We start from the raw sequence: 19,149 nt of genomic DNA, 5'->3' as shown, positions 1-19,149 counted from the left end.
CATCAAGTCTCATAAACAATAGCAGCAGCATGTATATATTGCAATTTTATTTCATCTGCTCAAACAAAACAAAGTTAGCATTTTAAGAAATTTTAAAATGACACAACATGGTAAAAATAGCAGAGAATTAACTGAAAAACTCAAAAGGAGGTAAAACTAAATGCATGAAAATTCAACATTCATTAGTGTTTCATCTTCAGTTTTGATTGACACTTGATGCTTGCAAACTTTTTGAACAATGAACTTTGTTTCATGACAACTCTGAAGAGATTTCAGCACCAGCACTAAGATTTGTACATTCAGTTTGTTTGCAATTGACTTGTTAGCCACTTGTGTATGAATAGGACAGATTTATCACAGATCAGATCACAGTGTTGAGGAAAGCAATACCTTCCTGGAATTAAAAGTGATCCCCTAAACCATATTCAGCTTAAGGCATCCGCTGTACAAAAGCACAGGAACCATCATAACATTTTTTTATAAGAACAGTAATTAAAATAACCTAAGCTTCCTCTGTAGCTCATTTTAATTACAGGACTATCTAGCAATGGCATAGCTGTCATTAAAACAGCCTGAATTTACAGTTTAACTAAAATTGGATTTCCTGGAACAGTCCAATTCAGGATCACATAACTATGCATGTAGAAAGAGTACAAAGACCTGTTTCTTTTTTCCTTTTGCACAGAAATCATGTTATTTTTAGACCAAGGCACAAAACGTTTAGTGCATTAACCAGTTTCGTTCACAATCTAGTAACTCAGTTTTCTTACCTTTGGACCACTTACACCTCTAACATTCTGCTAGGCTATCTCTGAATTTTCTTTACAAACAAAATCAGACATGATTTCTGAAAAGAGTAAGCATTTAGGGTTATACTGTTTGATCAGAAATTACTTTTAAAAGATGAAAATGCCTCCTCTTAATTTGAGAGCAACATCTGTTGGCCTTGTTATTTTAAAAAATGCCTTCAACTAATGCATGCAGATAACACTTTAAAAAAAATGTAACCACTGGTTTTTTGATCATATTTTGTATGCCATACTTCCATCTTACAGAAAGAGGGGAAACAGAGAATGTCCTCAATTAAAACTTTAAGCAGCAATAAGCAGCTGTTAATTTGCATTGGTGCCCAACACTTGGGAGGATATGGTAAATAAAGCTTTCTTATGAACTAAACTGGATGAAAGTGGGTAATTCAAGAAAATGAATAATTCTGTCCATAGCCACAAGTAATTTTTTTTCAAATCAGCATAGCTCACAAGATAAATATGGCACTATTATATAGCATGGAGAATTTAAGAGGCAGTGGGAATTATAGATCGTTGCACATTATTTGCCGAATTACAACATTTAAAATTGCAGGATTCCCCACCCCATCCCTTTCTGGAAGTCTGTATGGGATATCTTAGTAAAAATTTGGACACTGGAATAGGAGATGGAACAAAGTGAATTTCATCTTTGAAGAATATGTTGTTGCCACCACTGTTCTTAAGACTTTCCATCGTGTGACTTTGTGCATCAATATTTGACCTAGATTACCTAGGTCAGGCATGGCCAAACTTGGCCCTCCAGCTGTTTTGGGACTACAGTTCCCATCATCCCTGACCACTGGCCCTGTTAGCTATGGATGATGGGAGTTGTAGTCCCAAAACAGCTGGAGGGCCAAGTTTGACCATGCCTGACCTAGGTCCACTGCATGGTTAAAGGAACAGGAGCAAGCTGTAGGAAAATGTGCACCTTTCCTGGCATGACCTGACCATCCCCCGGCTCCTTAACCCTGGTTACAGACAGCACTGGCACCAAAAGCTTTTCCAGTCCTGGTTAAAATATGATCTTGTCAAGTTTACGGCCAGTGATGATACAACCGTTAACCATGATTCAGAGATGGGGAGAAGGGCAGGAGGGATTTACGATGGGGAGAGGTTGGGAAGAAGTACATGATCTCATGACCTGCTCCTAGTCTCTTAAACTGGGATTAAAGGATTGGCAGCATAAATAACACTTGCACTATGCTCACTCCCAAATTAAGTAGAAAATGACCTCAATGCACAGGTTCAAGTAGCTGTTGTGGAAAGACTGCTCTGTACTACTTTTGTATGCCTCTTTTTTTTAAAAGAAAATTACCTCTAAGTTTAATCACGATGCTTAACTTTATACCAAGTTAAGAAAAAGAAGCAAAATTGCTTAAGGGTTTCCAAACCTCTTACTGAAGCATTACTAATTTTGAAATACAAACAAAATGATACAAAAAATTATTAAGTATCTGCTTCTATTTAACATGGTTACTGATAAGTCACAACATTTTCCTTATTATTACACATGCATGCAATATAAGGAAAAATAGTGCAGTAATTAATACAAATTTTTTTAAATAAAAAAGTCACCCTACCCCCCAACCCTACACCTCCCAAGTTTTGCCTGGGCGTTAACTAGGCCTTACTGTAAAAAGGCTACTTAATATTTGTGGCATGCAATGATGTTTTAAATTAAAAAGCCAACTCTGTGGTTGTGTTATATTACAAAAATGTCTACATGCATAAATCTTAAAAGCTCAAAAACCTACAGTAAGTCTCTAACAATTTACATTTGACCATTGATTTCTTTTTCTGGAGAAGTCTTAGATTTGGTAAAGCATTACAATTTAGGAAGGCATCTACATCTTTATACTCAGGACAGCATTTGCATTTTTCCCTACAAAACTGAACGAAGGCTAACTAGAGAGGCTTCCTATCATAAGATTCCAAAACTCAATATATCATCACATCCTAGAAGATCTCTCATTCACCAACATCGTTATTTTACAACATACTCTTATCTGTTCTTTATTTTGTGAACCGAATTCATGTTTGATCTTTAATTCATGGAAACACCCCATATGATAGGAAGACTAACCTGAGATACATTTGTACAACAGTATAACTTGCTAAATCCTTCATTAAGAAAACCTCTCTGAAAAGCCTTCCGAAGCTTTTCTCCTCTCTCTCTCTCTCTCTTTTAGTCTTAATGATTTGTGAATGTGCAGCTTCATCTCGAAATGAAAACATTTCAATGCACTGTGATCTCGTCTGACAGGTGTAGGATTTTCTGCATAAATCGTTACCGCAACTTAAGAACATTTTCCACCAGGTTTAAAGTCAGAAAACAGCAGCAAAGGGAAATCGTATACCGAAGTGATGTCTGAAAGCTTTCAGAATCTTGCCCTTCTTCCAAGTGTATTTTTCCCCCCCATTTTCTTCTAACAGCTCGCAAAATGTTGTCGATTTTGTGCCAAGACCAGTGGTCACAACGGCTAAGTCCTACTATGCTGTATTCGACTTGCTCAGTTCTTGCCGGATTGCTGATTTGGAAAAAGCAGGGAAATTGCTGTTAAACTCTGCAGTATCTCAACAGAGAAAGGATGTGGTCTGTTCATTTGAGAAAACCTGTATCAAGACAATGTTTCCTCAAACGTAGTACAATGTGGCTATAGCTAAAAAGTAAAGGTACTGTATAGGACCCCTGGGTGGTTAAGTCCAGTCAAAGGCTACTACGGGGTTGTGGCGCTCATCTTGCTTTGGGCCAAGGGAGCTACATTATGGTGTGGTAGTCTCAAAAAGACTAATAAACTGAAACTGAATTCTGACAAGATGAAGGCTCTGGTGCTAGGTGTTTCTAGGATCTGGGAATTAGGTAGAGAGCATGCTCTAAATGGGATTATATTTCCCATGAAAAAGCAGGTACATAGCCTGGGTGTTTTCTTGGATCCAGCTTTGTACAGGGAAGCCCAAGGGGTTCTGGTGGTGCTGAGTGCCTCTATCCAGCTCTAGCTGGTTTACAGCTATTGTTATTCTTGGATAGATAGCCTTGTCACAATAAACCATGCTCTGGTAATCTAATGTTCTGGGAGTGCCACAGCCAGCCTAAGTACATAATAAAGTGGGGCAGTGTCTTAGGACATTTACTATTCATCCAGAGCTTTTAATCTGCAGCCTGCTTTAAATTCCAAGTTTATAATCGAACATCACCTTTTGAAGGTAGGCCAGTTTAACAGATATTTACATCACCATTTTATAGATAGGGAAGTTGAGGCAAAACAGTGACTTGCCCCAAAACTAGATATAAATTCAGGTAGGAGTGGATAGAGGCCTCATGGACCTGAAGCCAAACTCTGGATCAATTGAAACATACTCCTCCATTGTAAGTGTGATAGTGGAACATTTGGGGGTCAGGATCATGTGCCAATGAAAGGTGAGCATGTGAGGTCTGAGAATTTTCCATTTCAAATCCCTAACCCATTCATACAATTCCATTCTTAAAATCCTGAAAATCAGTCATAGGTTGAAATACTCACCATCAATTAACTCTTCTTTTAGTTTTGTTAATTCCTTCCTCATTTCATCTAAAATATCCTATGTATCAGAACAGAATTAAAAAGTCAAAAGTTTTGCCCAAGACAATTTAAAAGGTATTGAAATTGAAAAAGATTTAACAAGCCTACTTTTAAATTTCAAGTAGCAACACTCCAAATGAAGTGCTTCTATGACCTAGATCAAATTATAATTCCCCTCTACTTTTGTATAGAGGTTGTGCACAGAGAGAATCCAGGGAACACAAGCTCAAAATGTAGAGCTAATTCCCCTCCACCACACAAATCTGGGAACTGCGCACATACTGACTGTTGCATCTATTTGTGGAAACTTGGGGATCTCAGTGGCAAGATAGGCAAGTGTGATGGGATAAGGAAGAAAGGTGTGATTTTGCTGCCTCACTGTGTACAGAACCTGCCCCCTACCCCAGGAAATGTTACATAAAACAGGGGCAGTATTGATGCAATGCCTTAAAAAGAAGTGCTTATTTACAATGAAATTAGCTAAGACGCAATTCTATGTCAGATTAGGAGGTATTCTTATGTACTTCATAACCACAATTTATGAAGCCAGAAACCGGGTTCAGGCCTGTGCACTTTGCCCATGTCCTCTCTGCCATGCATTCAGAGACCCTGCTCATTTCATAGAATCATAGAGTTGGAAGAGACCACAAGGGCCATCCAGTCCAACCCCCTGCCAAGCAGGAAACACCAGCAAAGCATTCCTGACAGATGGCTGTCAAGCCTCTGCTTAAAGACCTCCAAAGAAGGAGACTCCACCACACTCCTTGGTAGCAAATTCCACTGCCGAACAGCTATCACTGTCAGGAAGTTCTTCCTAATGTTTAGGTGGAATCTTCTTTCTTGTAGTTTGAATCCATTGCTCCGTGTCCGCTTCTCTGGAGCAGCAGAAAACAACCTTCACCCTCCTCTATATGACATCCTTTTATATATTTGAACATGGCTATCATATCACCCCTTAACCTTCTCTTCTCCAGGCTAAACATACCCAGCTCCCTAAGCCGTTCCTCATAAGGCATTGTTTCCAGGCCTTTGACCATTTTGGTTGCCCTCTTCTGGACACGTTCCAGCTTGTCAGTATCCTTCTTGAACTGTGGTGCCCAGAACTGGACACAGTATTCCAGGTGAGGTCTGACCAGAGCAGAATATAGTGGTACTATTACCTCCCTTGATCTAGACGCTATACTCCTATTGATGCAGCCCAGAATTGCATTGGCTTTTTTAGCTGCTGCATCACACTGTTGACTCATGTCAAGTTTGTGGTCTACCAAGACTCCTAGATCCTTTTCACATGTACTGCTCTCAAGCCAGGTGTCACCCATCCTGTATTTGTGCCTTTCATTTTTTTTTGCCCAAGTGTAGTACTTTACATTTCTCCTTGTTAAAATTCATCTTGTTTGCTTTGGCCCAGTTGTCTAATATGTTAAGGTCATTTTGAAGTGTGATCCTGTCCTCTGGGGTATTAGCCACCCCTCCCAATTTGGTGTCATCTGCAAACTTGATCAGGATGCCCTCAAGCCCATCATCCAAGTCATTGATGAAGATGTTGAATAAGACTGGGCCCAAGACAGAATCCTGTGGCACCCCACTAGTCACTTCTCTCCAGGATGAAGAGGAGCCATTGAACCCTTTGGGTTCGGTCAGTCAGCCAGTTACAAATCCACTGAATGGTAGCATTGTCTAGCCCACATTTTACCAGCTTCTTTACAAGAATATCATGGGACACCTTGCTGAAATCAAGATAGGCTATATCCACAGCATTCCCTTCATCTACCAGGCTTGTAATTCTGCCAAAAAATGAGATGATGATTTAAAACTAGAGTTCCTTATTAAGGTCAAAACTAGGAATTCTGGTTTAATGTCTGTTAATTAACCAGAATATTAAGCCCAGAAGCTTAATACTGTCCGTGGGATGCATGTTTAACCACCTATGTTGGCAGTTTGACAACTGGTTAAAACCTTTTGATTAAAGTGTTACACAGTGACTGAAGGCAGCTATATTTAGATGTTTTCTGTAGATATTTCAACAGACTGCTTTAAGACTTGCATAGTAAGCATATTTGTGTTGTTGTTGTTTTTAAAATGTTTTATTGTTGTGCCTTTAAATGTTCTGTGTCACTGGGGAGGTGGTAATTCTGTATTGATTTGCTATGGATGTTTGTATGTGATGCCAATAAAAGGTTTGATGATGATGAATTGGTGTGCATTATATTCTTTCTATCATGCTGTACACCATCATGCTGTTCAAATGGCAGAGAAATTATAGAAATAAAGTTTGTTGTCAACCTGAAATAATTAAAGTCAATATCATAAATATTAGGACTAGAGTTCCAGTATAAAATATTTACCTGTTTCAATCTGTCATAGTCTAGCCCTTCAGACTGTACTCCATTCGTACTGGGTTGCCCAGAGGATGCAGATTTTGGTCTATGAAGAACAAACAAGCATGGTTCAAGTTAACTATGCTACCTGCCACTTGCACCAGCAATTCAATTTATAAGAACAGTGATCTACTGCCTACCATGCCTTTACAACCCCCCCCCGCCCCCGCCGGCCAAGTAGTTAAGAAGTCTAATTATTCTGTTTTCTTGACTGATGAGCAAACGGCTTCTGCTGGACCTAGATGGTCTTTTGCTCAAATTGAAAAATATTGGGAGACGGCAACCTGACCATTAAAAGCAGAATGCTGCGTTGTTGATTTTAAATGGAAGTTTCACTTCTGAGTGCATTCCTTTACATAAAAAGTTATATCCTGCCTTGATATAAAGTCTTCAAAGCAGCAACAATATTAAATTATAATTATAATAATGCTTCCCTGTCCATCTAAAAACACACAGCTGATGGAAGGCCATGGGATGTTTGGTTACGTGATAAATTTGTTCATTGCTGGTGAAGCTTGGACCCAAACTCCTTCTGTCCACAGGCTTTTGATCTAGTGAAGGAATCCACTAAAGGTATTACTTTAGGCAGGCATTGTCTCAGCCATCATACCAGATGGAGCTGCCCTGGAAACAGAATGGACAGGACCAGGGAGTCCCCCACACCTGCCCCCCCCCGAAACAGTACTTATGTATTCTCGGGATTCAATGTCATTATCCATTAACCACCATCCACCCTCCAACCACATCCAGTCACTCACACAGGACCTTCACCACCATCACTAGTTCCAATTTGAGTGATTTTATCTGCAATTTTTTTTTTTTTTGAAAAATCATTGCAGGAGATCTTGGGAGTCCTTACAGGACCCCAATGGAGGAGGTGGTTCTGTTAAATTACGAACTACCTGAAAGAGTCTCATGGAACTGTTTTCAGCAGATGCAATAGAGGCGGCGAAGTTGTTCTTCGCTGCTGCTATCGCCACTTGGTGGGCTCGACGTTGAGGTCTACCCCATGTTCGGTCCAATTTAGAATAAATTTTTCTCCACCGGCGCTCTAGCAATCTCATTCCCCTGGGGGAAACACTCTGTAGTGAAATCATTTTTCAACTCCTTATTAATGCTGAACTCATACACAATCTGCTTCTTAGGCTTAGTACAGTGGTACCTCAAGTAACAAACGCTTCAGGTTACAAACTCCGCTAACCTGGAAGAGTTACCTCGAGTTGAGAACTTTGCCCCAGGATGAGAATGGAAATTGTGTGCCGGTGGCGCGGCAGCAGCAAGACGCCCCCCATTAGCGAAAGTACGCCTCTAGCTAAGAACAGTTTCAGGTTAAGAACGGACCTCCGCAACAAATTAAGTTTGTAACTAGAGGTACTACTGTATACCTTTATTCTAAATATGTTACTTGTTTAATTCCTGAGGAAAGATAGCTACGACAATGTAAAATTAATAATTCAGTATCGGGCTTTCTTGAAAAAGGAAAGTAACCCCACCCCCTTTTTTTATTACTGCTCTTCATCTTTCACTGGATGCTTTGCTATAAAAAACAAACAAAATCTTTAAAGGACAAATAATTGAAGGGCTAAAAGGTATTTGATTCTTCCACTCCTTGGCACAAGATTCATTTGATACGGAACACTATCTATACTTAGGTTTGCATTTTAATATCCAGTTTTAAAAAATAAAATCCCTCTGTTCCAGTCACATTGGGGTGGGTGGAGGTTGTCCCCTGCAAACAGAAGACAACTACCTCGAGATAATGGGTGACTTGCTTCCATTCATTGCACTCGTTCTTTCCCAAGGCTTTCTTGTTAGTTCTGCAGGAGATAAAAATCACTGGATGTTACTTACATACATTTGTTTACTGCTGTATAAAAGTCCTTCTCTGAGCTGTTAACAATAGTACTTTAAAAAGAGTAATCTTTATGAACTAAGATGACTTGAATGTCTCCAATCACTTTGCGCCTGGCTGTGTACCACAGATTAAGCAGTGACATTGAAATACTTGCTGTCTTATATACTCCACCCATTTCCCAATAATCCATATTGAATTTTACCCACAGCATGCCAAGCCAGAGCTTTCAGTAAGTGATAGACTGTGACCTGAAAGTCTTCCCAGATAGACAGAGACAATTTAGACCCCAGCCCTTAGGGCATTCTGTTCCTATGTACACCCATCGTACAAACTCAATCATCCTGTGGGCCTATCACTTCAGAGAGATTTTTTTTAAAAAGCTCCTGCTAAGAATTTTGCAGTACTGAATCACTGGCTATCATCTACCTCATTGTCTTTTACCTATTTCCTTTCAACCAGTCCTTTAAAAGGAAATATATGCCCTTTAAAAAAAAAAAACTGGTTGAAAGGAAGAGTAAAAAAGGGAGCCCATATACAAGCCCCATTATGACAGGTTAAGATGGAAATGGTGGCTTCAATCCTGCCTGATGTACACACAACACCTTGAACAGGCATCCCCAAACTCAGCCCTCCAGATGCTTTGGGACTACAACTCCCATCAACCCTAGCTAACAGGACCAGTGGTCAGGGATGATGGGAATTGTAGTCCCAAAACATCTGGAGGGCTGAGTTTGTGGGTGCCTGACCTTGAAGAACCCACAAGAGGTGGTGGGATCTCCTTCTTTGGAGGTTTTTAAGCAGAGGGTGGATGGCCATCTGCCATGGATGTTTAAGCTGAGATTCCTGCATTGCAGGGGGCTGGACTGGATGAGGTTTGGGGTTCCTTCCAACACTATGATTCTATTATTCTAGGAATTCAAACATTTCTCTCTTAAGAAATTTGTTGCATCCATATTTACAGTAAGCAACAGCATCCAATTAAAAGCTGCAGAGATTGCTATTTTGCTTGTCAAACTAGAAATTTGTTCTAGATATAGAACTAAAGTTATTACTGACATACTTGATTTTGGAAAGTGAACCTTAAAAGCAAGGACAATGAATGCACGGAATTTGTGTCAGCTATGTGAATGTCACAGTTTTGTACAACTTACCAGGTGTGCTTGTTGAAGGAGGCTTTGAAGCTGAATGCTCTGGTTCTTCCTATTTAAATTAGATGAAAAATACAATCAACCTGAAAGTCTAGTCAAAATTTCCGGAAGTGAGGTGAAATAATCAGATGGAACATTTAAAGTTGTTGTTTTTAGCAGATTTGAAGCACTGAAGCAGTTTTCCCCATTAAGGCAAGTTAATCTCAAAAATTAAAATACAGGTAAATTGCATCTTATGTGAGGGTTTGGTTCTGAGGGTCCATGTATAAACACAAAAATGTGTAAAATCAGGAACCCCTGGAACCCCCATTCTGCAAGGTGGAGGGCTGCTTAACCAGGTGTGGGAAGGTGGCCTAAGAGCTCTGGCAGGGTCTCAGAGCCCTCCTGTTGATGGCAACAAACTTTAGGGCAGGAGGTGCAAGTGCTCTGAGATGCTGCCAGGTAAGCCCATGATCGCAGCTGTGTGGTGTGTGCAAAGCTGTGATCACGTAAATAAAATAAGCATAAGGTGTGAATTACCTTTAATTTGGTTATATTGCATATTGTGCCAAATTAATTTGTCAACTTACATTTTTTTCTTCCTTTGTTTCTGTTTCTGATGATCCCTTCTCTGCAATTCGTCTCCTTCAAGCAGGGACAAAAAGTGAACTCAGTTATTCCTTACTCAACACTGCTTTCCAACGTAAGGCTTTGCTATCGCTCCTTGGCAGCTTGTAGAAATTGTCCTCCATTGAAGGATGAAACAGGCATGAGTAAACAAATGACACTCGACATGCAAAAACGTAAGTGTGCACACTGAAAATGTGCTCACATCATAGGCGCATCATACAGTACGCATACCAAGAAACTGAGGTGTTTATAGCTCTTCGCCATTTGCTCCCATGATGGGAAAAACACACCTGCCAAACATGTACGGTGAGAACTATATTAAAGATGTAAAAATTAAACTATCATTTTACCTTCTTGCCAGCAGGGCACTCATTTCTTCCATTAAGCCACTTCCTCCAAGCGGGAGCGGCCCATTCCCACGGCCAGTATCTGTTTTGGGCGAAGCAGAGCTCGCTCCTCCACTGGTATTAGGAGAATCTTCATTCTTAAATTGACAAGGCCCAAGAGTAAAGACATGGAAATTATATTGTTAGAATGAGGAGTCAGCTTTTATAGATGGCAACAAAGGCCTGAAATACTCTGGGAAAAGTTCGAAGTATTACCAGTAGGTCGCCTAATTTGACTAAGTGAAAGCATAGCCTTACCCCAGGGCTGAGGAACCTCCAAGCTGTGCTCCATGTTTTGTTTATTTGTGGAAGCAGCAGAAGCACAGCAGCAGCCTGCCCACCTATCAAATTTGACCTGCAAGGCCAATATTGGGTTACATCTTAACAGTATCCCATTACAGTCGTACCTTGGATCCCGAACGTCTTGGTATTCGGACATTTTGGCTCCTGAACGCTGCAAACTTGGAAGTGAGTGTTCCAGTTTGCAAACGTTCTTTGGAACCCGAACGTCCGATGGGTCTTCCACAGCTTCCAATTGTCAGAAGCCGCGCTTTGGTTTCCGAACGTTTTGGAAGTCAAACAGATTCCGTTCAACTTCCGAGGTACCACTGTATAGTTAATTCTAATAAAGTTAGATATAGGCATTTTAGAGACATTGTTGATCGCTATTCTAGCCATTCGTTATGAACAGGCTGAGCAGATGAAGACCTTAATTCGAAAGTTAAAATTTAAATGTCTGGAACTGTGCTTACCCGCGATACTTTTCTGAGTTTGGCTCCAGCAAGAGCAGCTGCTAGTCCTGTTAAAGGGCGGTGGTCTTCATACATCGATCCCATGGAAAAACCCGCGGGAGGCAGAGGAGGGGCCGGAGGTGGGGGAGGAACCTGGTTAGGAAGGGGAGGAGGAGGTGGGGGAGGTGGCCCCGATGGTGGAAGAGGGGGAGGGGGAGGGGGTCCAGGGGGAGGGGGGACTGCTGGTGGTGACTGGACAGGGCCAGGTGGGAGAGGGGGCGGGGGTGGGGGTGCAGGTGGTCCTTGGATAACACCTAATTAAAAACACACACACAAAAACCAAACAAAAATTGTGACAAAAAGGGAAGACTGTCAGGAAACCAATTCTATACTACATTAAGAAAAAAAAAAAACCCTGCACGGTCCCCATGTTAGTTTCAATATCAAAGAAAAATATTCCTTCATTCTAATATGCACACATAAATAGTAATGAACAAATAATTCAGCTTGAAATAAAACTACCCTCAAAGCTTCTTAAGAGGAAATAGAGATGCCACAAACAAAATTCAAGAGAATGTTTTGAGGGATGTGATACTGAGTGGCCTTTGCACAACATGGTCAAAAAAACAAAACAGACCCCTACTCTAAAAGACACGAGGTAAAACATGATGTACACAAGAAAAATCTATGCATAGAAGCCCAATGACATAGGAAGAGCCTGCTGGATCAAATCAAGGACACATTTAGTCCAGCATTCTGTTCACATGGTGGCCAAATGCATATGGGATGGGAAGCCCATAAGCAGGACAGGAACACAACAGTCCTCTCCTGCTGGTGATTCCCTATAACGGGTATTGAGAGCATATAGCCCTTGATGCAAGTAATCATTGATAGCTTTATCCTCCATAAATGTATCGAACCCTACTTTAAAGTTGTGCAAGATGGTGTCTATTACTACATCGTGTGGTACCAAATGCCATAGTTTAACTATGCCCACTGCATCAGGAGTGAGGAATTGGATTCAGCTGGTGGTCCAAATGCTGGGTTCTCTCACCCTCCGAGGGTGACTCTGACCTGCCAATCATCAGACAGCACTATGATATCAGGTGACCCATTTTCCTCTGTATTCAAGCCCAGACAAGTGCTGTTTGAAGTTACCAATCAGCTGGTCAACTCTGGCCGGAATCTGCTGGCTATGGAGTTCCCCATGAGTAAATTCATAGTGCAGCCAACCCCAACTGGTTTGGCAGTGCACTTTAAGATTCCCCAGGTGTGCACTGGCAGGCACATTTCTACCTGCCCCACACCTGACATCACAGATGATGTCAGCTGTGTGGCAGATGGGTGTGGTTTGCTGGGGAGACAGCAATGAGGGGGGAAATGGGAGCTGTACTAGGAAGTTCCCCATGCCTAAACTAGGTGAATGAGTACTGGTAATTCATTTTGTAGGTCTTTAATCTCCCAGGGTTCACCTTCACTGGATGATCTCAGTTTCTAGAACCAAAATAGCAAGAAAAACCTGTCTATCCACTTTTGTACACCTCTATTATGCCTGTCCCCTTTTCACCAACTAAAAAGCTCTAAGCTGCTCCATCACCTTCATCATTTTGCCCACATTCTGCACCTTTTCCAGTTCTACAACATTTCTTCTTTATTTGTATTTATTGAATTTATATACTGCCCTTCGTCTGAAGACCACAGGGTGGTTTACAACATAAAAACAGTAAATACATAATGTAAGAAAAATAAAAAAATACCCTCCTTTCAAGGTGATGATCACAGCATCAATAATGTTTGTATCCCCACTATGTCTAAAGAACACAGGCCTAAATCCCACCAATTTAAGAAAGCTTAAGACATGATACCTTATACATTTGTACCTCATGCCCGTGCTTATTTCCAGAAATATTAATACAGCATACATTAGTGAGTTAGAAGATTTTTAAATGTTGATGGAATGAGTAGTTTTGCCCCACTGGATGAAAAATAAGATTAGATTATTTTTTAAAAAAAATCCCTAAGCAAAGGTGGTCCACAATTACAGAAGTAAATTTCCTATGAAATGTAAGTTGATTTTCATCTGTCCTTGCAGTGGTGGAACACCTCAAATCAATAAAGGGTTGCCTACTCCTGAGTTGTGAGTTATTTAGAGTAACAGACTCTTTAAAACGTTTAGCCCAGACTGAGGGAAACATTAAAAGGATCAATTCATCTTGTTATAAACCAGATTTGTATCACATTAAGTAAGTGCTTTTGGGTTCCTCAGAAATTGCAGCTAAACATATTAAATTGATGCAACACCTGCAATTTAAAAACAATTTTGGATACACAAACAAACCAAATCAAAGTATGTTTAAATGGACGTATTAAATCTTACTAATTATGCTTTCTGTATATTTTTAGTGAATAATACTGAACTGAGAAAAACCCAATTCACAGTCACCATTCTTCATTTAACGTCTAATGATTTATAAAAGCAACAACCACATAGCGAAACTCTTCCAGCGGACTTCCAGAAATGAAAAACAAAACAAAACAAAACGGAATATACTATTTAAATTTGACCGAAAAAAACGTGTATCAGCTCTGCAAAGTTTCACAATTCCTCACGGCATTCTGCTGAACTTTTGCGGAGGGTATTAAGATCACTGCAGCTTTTCGACATGCTAATTCTTCAGGATAAATCAAGTTTCAGATGCAAATTAGTTTTGAGTGCATTCCTGATTAGTTAATTAGTAGCAGTAACGGAAACCTTACCCTGCTGGGACGGAGGAGGTTCAATCGGCTGAGAGGCTGTCTGCAAGACTGGCTCAGAAGCAGAGGAGTCTCCCAGCACAGAGTTTAGAGAGTTCTCAACAGAGGCAGGGGGAGCTGCAGAGGGAGAAGGGAGAACACTAGGCTTGGATGAGGGAGTCGAGGCATTAGGGGAACTTGGAGAGGAAGCTTGAGGTCCAGAGAGCGAGAGAGGCTGAAAGGAAGGTGGCGGCGTTGGACCAGAGGTAGGTGGTGAAGGTGCTGGATAATTTGCCAGTTCTGGAAGACCATTGGGTGCAGTAGGGGATGGGGACAACTGGGATAGTTGAGCGGTTACTGGAATGGGGAGAACAGGCTTTGGGCCAGTGGCTTTGCCTGGTGGGCTGCTAATCATTACAGGTGGAGAAGGAGGAAGAGGTGCAAAACTAGAAGCAGACCAAGTAGTGGACTTGGTACTAGGGGGCAAAGGGGCTGGGGGGTTCACAGGTGAAGGTGGCCGAGAACTTTTGTTTACTTGACGAGGAACTGTGGCGTAATGTGGAAGGACAGGGTGAAAGGCAGAGCCCAAAGATGTAGCAAAACGTGACGCAGAGTGCCTTAGTGGTGGTGTGGGGGGAGAGGAAACCGATTGTGCAGAAGTCATATTAGCATAATCCGGAGTAGAGTCTGACATTGCTTTAGCATATGAAGGAGGTGGTGCCGAAGGAGGCTGGCAACTGGAGTATTCAGGAAGTGAAGTACTATACGGGGAGTTGTCGTAAGATGGAGCTGGACAGAAGATGGAAAGCAGCAGCAAAGGCAGGATAAAAGAGGAGAGAGAGAAAAAGGGAGCTAATGAAGCAACAAAACCAGCATTCAAACAAAATGTATAAATGTAGACTATAGTTAGTACCAGAGGATTAGGCACAAGTAAATTACTGTTAGGAGAATTTATACACTGTCAACAGATGCTTCCAATTTCACCATATATATTTGTGCCAACATTTGAATTTACAAGCACATTCTGGAAGTGCAAAAACAACAACACCCAAACCCCTCCACTACAGAATAAGTTCTCAAAGGTAATCAGCAAAATCAATTGGTTGGAATCAAGTGAAGTGATCTTAAGAATTTTTTTTTAAAAAAAAATACTACTGAATGACAATTTCAGCATATGAACAGTGCAATCCAGTGCATTTTCTGCTCAGATGTAGGCCCCAATGGCATGGTTTAGGTATCATTTTAAATCACAGTTAAAGTTAAACTATAGTTTAATGTGAATAAACAGTATGCTGTTGCACAGTCCTTGAAATGCCCTGCTGTACTCCTCCCCAACACCTTCCTTTTGGACACCAGGGAAGAAACAAACCAGAGGCTGGATTCACATTATATGTGAACCGAGACTAGCGGCCTGTTCCTCTCCAAGCAAATCATGAGCGGAAGACAAAATTTCTTCTTGGCTTACCACTCATGGTTTGTTGGGAGAGAAACAACTCATAGGCATGGGATAGCATGCAACATACAGCCAGCCACCCTGCTCGTTCACATTAAAGCATAGTTTAATTTTAACAATGATTTAAAATGGTATCTGAAGCAGACCACAGAATTCAGCGAGACTTGCTCCCAGGTAAGTGAGAACAGGATTGCAGTTGAAAGCTCACACTTCATCAATAGTAAGTAGAAACTATGCCCCAAAAGTAAGACCTGCATGTGAAACATGAAAAATTAAGAAAATTCTTCCTCAAAAGTGACTGGCTTATACAAATTTCCACTTTACAGGTGGTTAATTCTTCAAGCAAATATTTCATTAATTAGAAACAGGAAATACAGTAGAAAAAAGTAGCTGAGAATTCAGGATTGCAAATAGCCATTTGCCTGCTTGCCTTTGTCAAGTAAGAACTGCCTCCTGTTTACAGGGCAAGGCAGAATCTAGCTTTAGGACACTGGAAGAGAAATTATTTTAGAGTGCTGATGTGCCACTTGCAGCTATCAAAAATATTTGCAGGCATACTAGTAAAAAATATGGGCTAATAATTTGAGCAAATCTGCACAAACCAAGTCTATGTTGATTACACTGAGAAACAAGGTTTTACACAGCTACAGGCTATTGCCTGCATATGCTATTACACTAGCTTCATTCAGATGAGAAGAAATGCAGATGAGAGGAGATCAGAAGCTTCTGTTTCCAATTTTTATTAAGTGCATTTCAGTGTATCATCTGAAGCCTAAACTGTAATTAAGATTAACTAAAGTTACCCAAAACCAACCAGCTTCACGAATTATAGTTTATGAAGTTGGCTTGTTGCTACTAACCACAGTTCCTCCAGGTTCAGACAACATGGCAAGCTGTGGTTAATCAAACACAGAAGCAAAAGCTTCTGAACTCCTCTCACATTTACACTGTAGAAGAAAAGTACACATTCCCAGGGAAAGCTGGGCTACTGTTAACGTTATGTCCAAACAAGAACATTGTGCTGTAATGAACTTGCAACCATTCCTGAAGTTCTAGGTTTTATACTCAAGGGTGATGCACATTTCCTGAGCCATTTAGCCTCAAGAAAACACACACCGGCCTGCACTGTTCAGCACCGTTCAGCAATGAAGCAAGTCTTATGCTGTAGATTTATACACAAGTCTCTGAGGCATGTAGCCTTGGAAGAATATAAAATGAATAATGTCACATTCCCCAGAAAGAGATGGCCCAACTTTCTGATCATGTAAAACAAAACAAAAAAATAAACAGCCAGGCGTCCTAAGCATTCTGTGCTACTCTATCATAGCAAGAACTATTGGCTGGGTCATATTTTACTGGATCTGTTGCACCAATTGTCAGTTTATACCTCATATTTTATTGGTTGGTCTTTGGAAACAAACTAAGATTTTGAAAGTTTTTCTCAAGTTAACCATTTATCAATGTAGTTTTCAACAACAACAACAACAAAAGCCATAGCTCTGTGTTCAAAGAAGTACTAACCAAAGAATACAGTTCCATCTTTGATCCAAGTAATTTTGTACAGTGACTAATCTAAAATACTATCCATACAACTTGCTAAAAGACACTTGCAAGACTCTTTGCGCAAGGTCTGTCTACTGGCATTAAACTCTCATGCCAAACATTCAATTACGCAGACAACTGACAGACGTCAATGTCAAAGTTTCCTCTCAATTACCAAGTTTGGCTGGTAAAACTGCCAGAGACCTTGGCCATCAAATCCCTAGTGCGCTTATAGTTGGAGCCACACTGAGAGAACGAACACTGCCTGATATAAGCAGCATTCCTCAAGCACAACACACCTCTCACCCAAGTCCTGAAAGGTAAGGGACATACAGGACCCAAGGTTACAGGACAGGATAGAGGAGGCTAAGGCTGAGAAGAAAGTGATACACAAGGATAACAAGAGGGCAAGAACAGAAACAGAGCCCAGGATAAGAGGAGGATTTAAAGTTCTGGCAATGGGATTAGCATTAAGGGACAGGGATACTGAGTTGTGAGAATCTGTAGTTCACTTAGCACAGAACTCTAGGCTTCCTTCTTAAGTGATCAACGCAGGATTTCTTTCCTAACTGATGTTATATAAGCTACGTCTTAAAATTAACAGAAAAAAGAAAGAAGGCACTTAATGAAAGCTCAAAAACACTATCCTACACATATATTATTTGAGAAATACAGAAAGTTTGGTTGCTGGCAATAAGGTTCCAATTTTTGGAAGTTAGTTTACAGGAAAACAGGAAATAAGACATTTTAATACGTGATTACTTTGATCAATTTCATCACGTAACAGTTCAAAACAACGCACTGCGATTCTTACCAGCGCTTGACAGTTTTCTTTCTCTTTCCCATTCCAGCTGCTCTCTTTCCAGTTGGTCCTGGTGCTCCCTTTCTTGCCTTTCCCATTCTGCTCTCTCCTGCTCCTGCCTTTCCCGCTCTTGCCTCTCTCTCTCTAGGCGCTCCTGCCGGTCTCGCTCCTGCCGCTCCCTCTCCAGCCGCTCCCTCTCCAGGTGCTCCTGTTCTAGCCGCTCTCGTTCCAGCCTCTCCTTCTCCAGCCTCTCGCGCTCCAGTCGCTCTCGTTCTAGTCTTTCCCTCTCCAGCCTCTCGCGCTCCAGCCTGTCGCGTTCCAGCCGCTCCCTTTCCAACTCCTTTTGCCGTTGCTGCTCCTGCAGCTGCCTGAAACAGAGGAAAACGAGGGGTGTTAAAATGAAGAGTCAAAACCACCTGACTACGAACATATACACAGCGAGCCAGTGTGTGACATAATAATCTGTGTTGGAAACTCAAGATATATAAGCTAGACACCAAATGGTTCCTTAAACCAAGGTTACGGTCGCCAAAATGGAATGTCTAGTTGCCATTTTGGGGCAAGATGGCTTTGAAGTCTTATTTTTTGACTGATTATCAGCTAAACATCTGGCTAGTTCAGATGACAACCTTGAGCAAGGTTAAGAAGTTTGAGAACTTAAAAGTAGAAAAGTCACTTGATCCAGGGACAGTCCACATATACGTTGGCCAATTCCGACCTCTTTTTCTTAATGGTGACACAGAGCATTCATAACGTAAGAATATTCTTCACAACTGTGAGAAAGCTACAATAATTAACTATAATATTGTTCACTGCTCCTGCTCAGGCTGGACAGAAAAAATCATTTTGGTTCCTGAAATTCATTCTGATAACTGATAGAATTATCCAGGATGTGGTATTAGTGTGTGAAAACAGTCAAGATCCCCAGGCATTCACCTCCACATGGTGGAGATGTCAGGTGCCATCTTGGCACCTGGGCACCTTCACTTGGTCGCAAATGGTTGATAGCCAGGTGCAAAATGCACCTGACACCTGGCCAATTTTGAACACAGGTAATAACACAGGTTATATCCCACTCTTCAGACAATAGTCTCCATACCACTTCTTATTTAATTTGCATTTTTAGCTTGCCTGTTGATCCAA

At 41.0% G+C, this 19,149-nt stretch overlaps 1 protein-coding gene across 6 annotated transcripts in view; it reads right to left on the bottom strand.

Annotated features, from left to right (window-relative positions):
* Positions 1–2,119: 2,119 nt before the first annotated feature.
* The window catches only part of ENAH (ENAH actin regulator), a 75,312-nt gene continuing 58,282 nt past the window's right edge, over positions 2,120–19,149 (bottom strand). For 4 of the 6 annotated variants that reach the window (XM_033144677.1, XM_033144676.1, XM_033144675.1 and 1 more), the window contains 10 exons: positions 18,019–18,374; positions 14,234–14,998; positions 11,498–11,790; positions 10,710–10,843; positions 10,320–10,374; positions 9,754–9,802; positions 8,498–8,564; positions 6,715–6,793; positions 4,331–4,388; positions 2,120–3,337 (listed from right to left, as the gene is read on the bottom strand). In XM_033144677.1, coding sequence (XP_033000568.1) covers positions 3,300–3,337; positions 4,331–4,388; positions 6,715–6,793; positions 8,498–8,564; positions 9,754–9,802; positions 10,320–10,374; positions 10,710–10,843; positions 11,498–11,790; positions 14,234–14,998; positions 18,019–18,374 — 1,894 coding nt within the window. In that variant the 3' untranslated portion in view covers positions 2,120–3,299. The remainder of the gene's footprint in view (positions 3,338–4,330; positions 4,389–6,714; positions 6,794–8,497; positions 8,565–9,753; positions 9,803–10,319; positions 10,375–10,709; positions 10,844–11,497; positions 11,791–14,233; positions 14,999–18,018; positions 18,375–19,149) is intronic. The other 2 variants (XM_033144680.1, XM_033144681.1) reach the window with 2 other exon arrangements.

Source organism: Lacerta agilis, chromosome 3 (assembly GCF_009819535.1).
Source record: "Lacerta agilis isolate rLacAgi1 chromosome 3, rLacAgi1.pri, whole genome shotgun sequence".
NCBI classification, from domain to species: domain Eukaryota; kingdom Metazoa; phylum Chordata; class Lepidosauria; order Squamata; family Lacertidae; genus Lacerta; species Lacerta agilis.
This window is presented reverse-complemented; position numbering and strand designations above follow the sequence as displayed.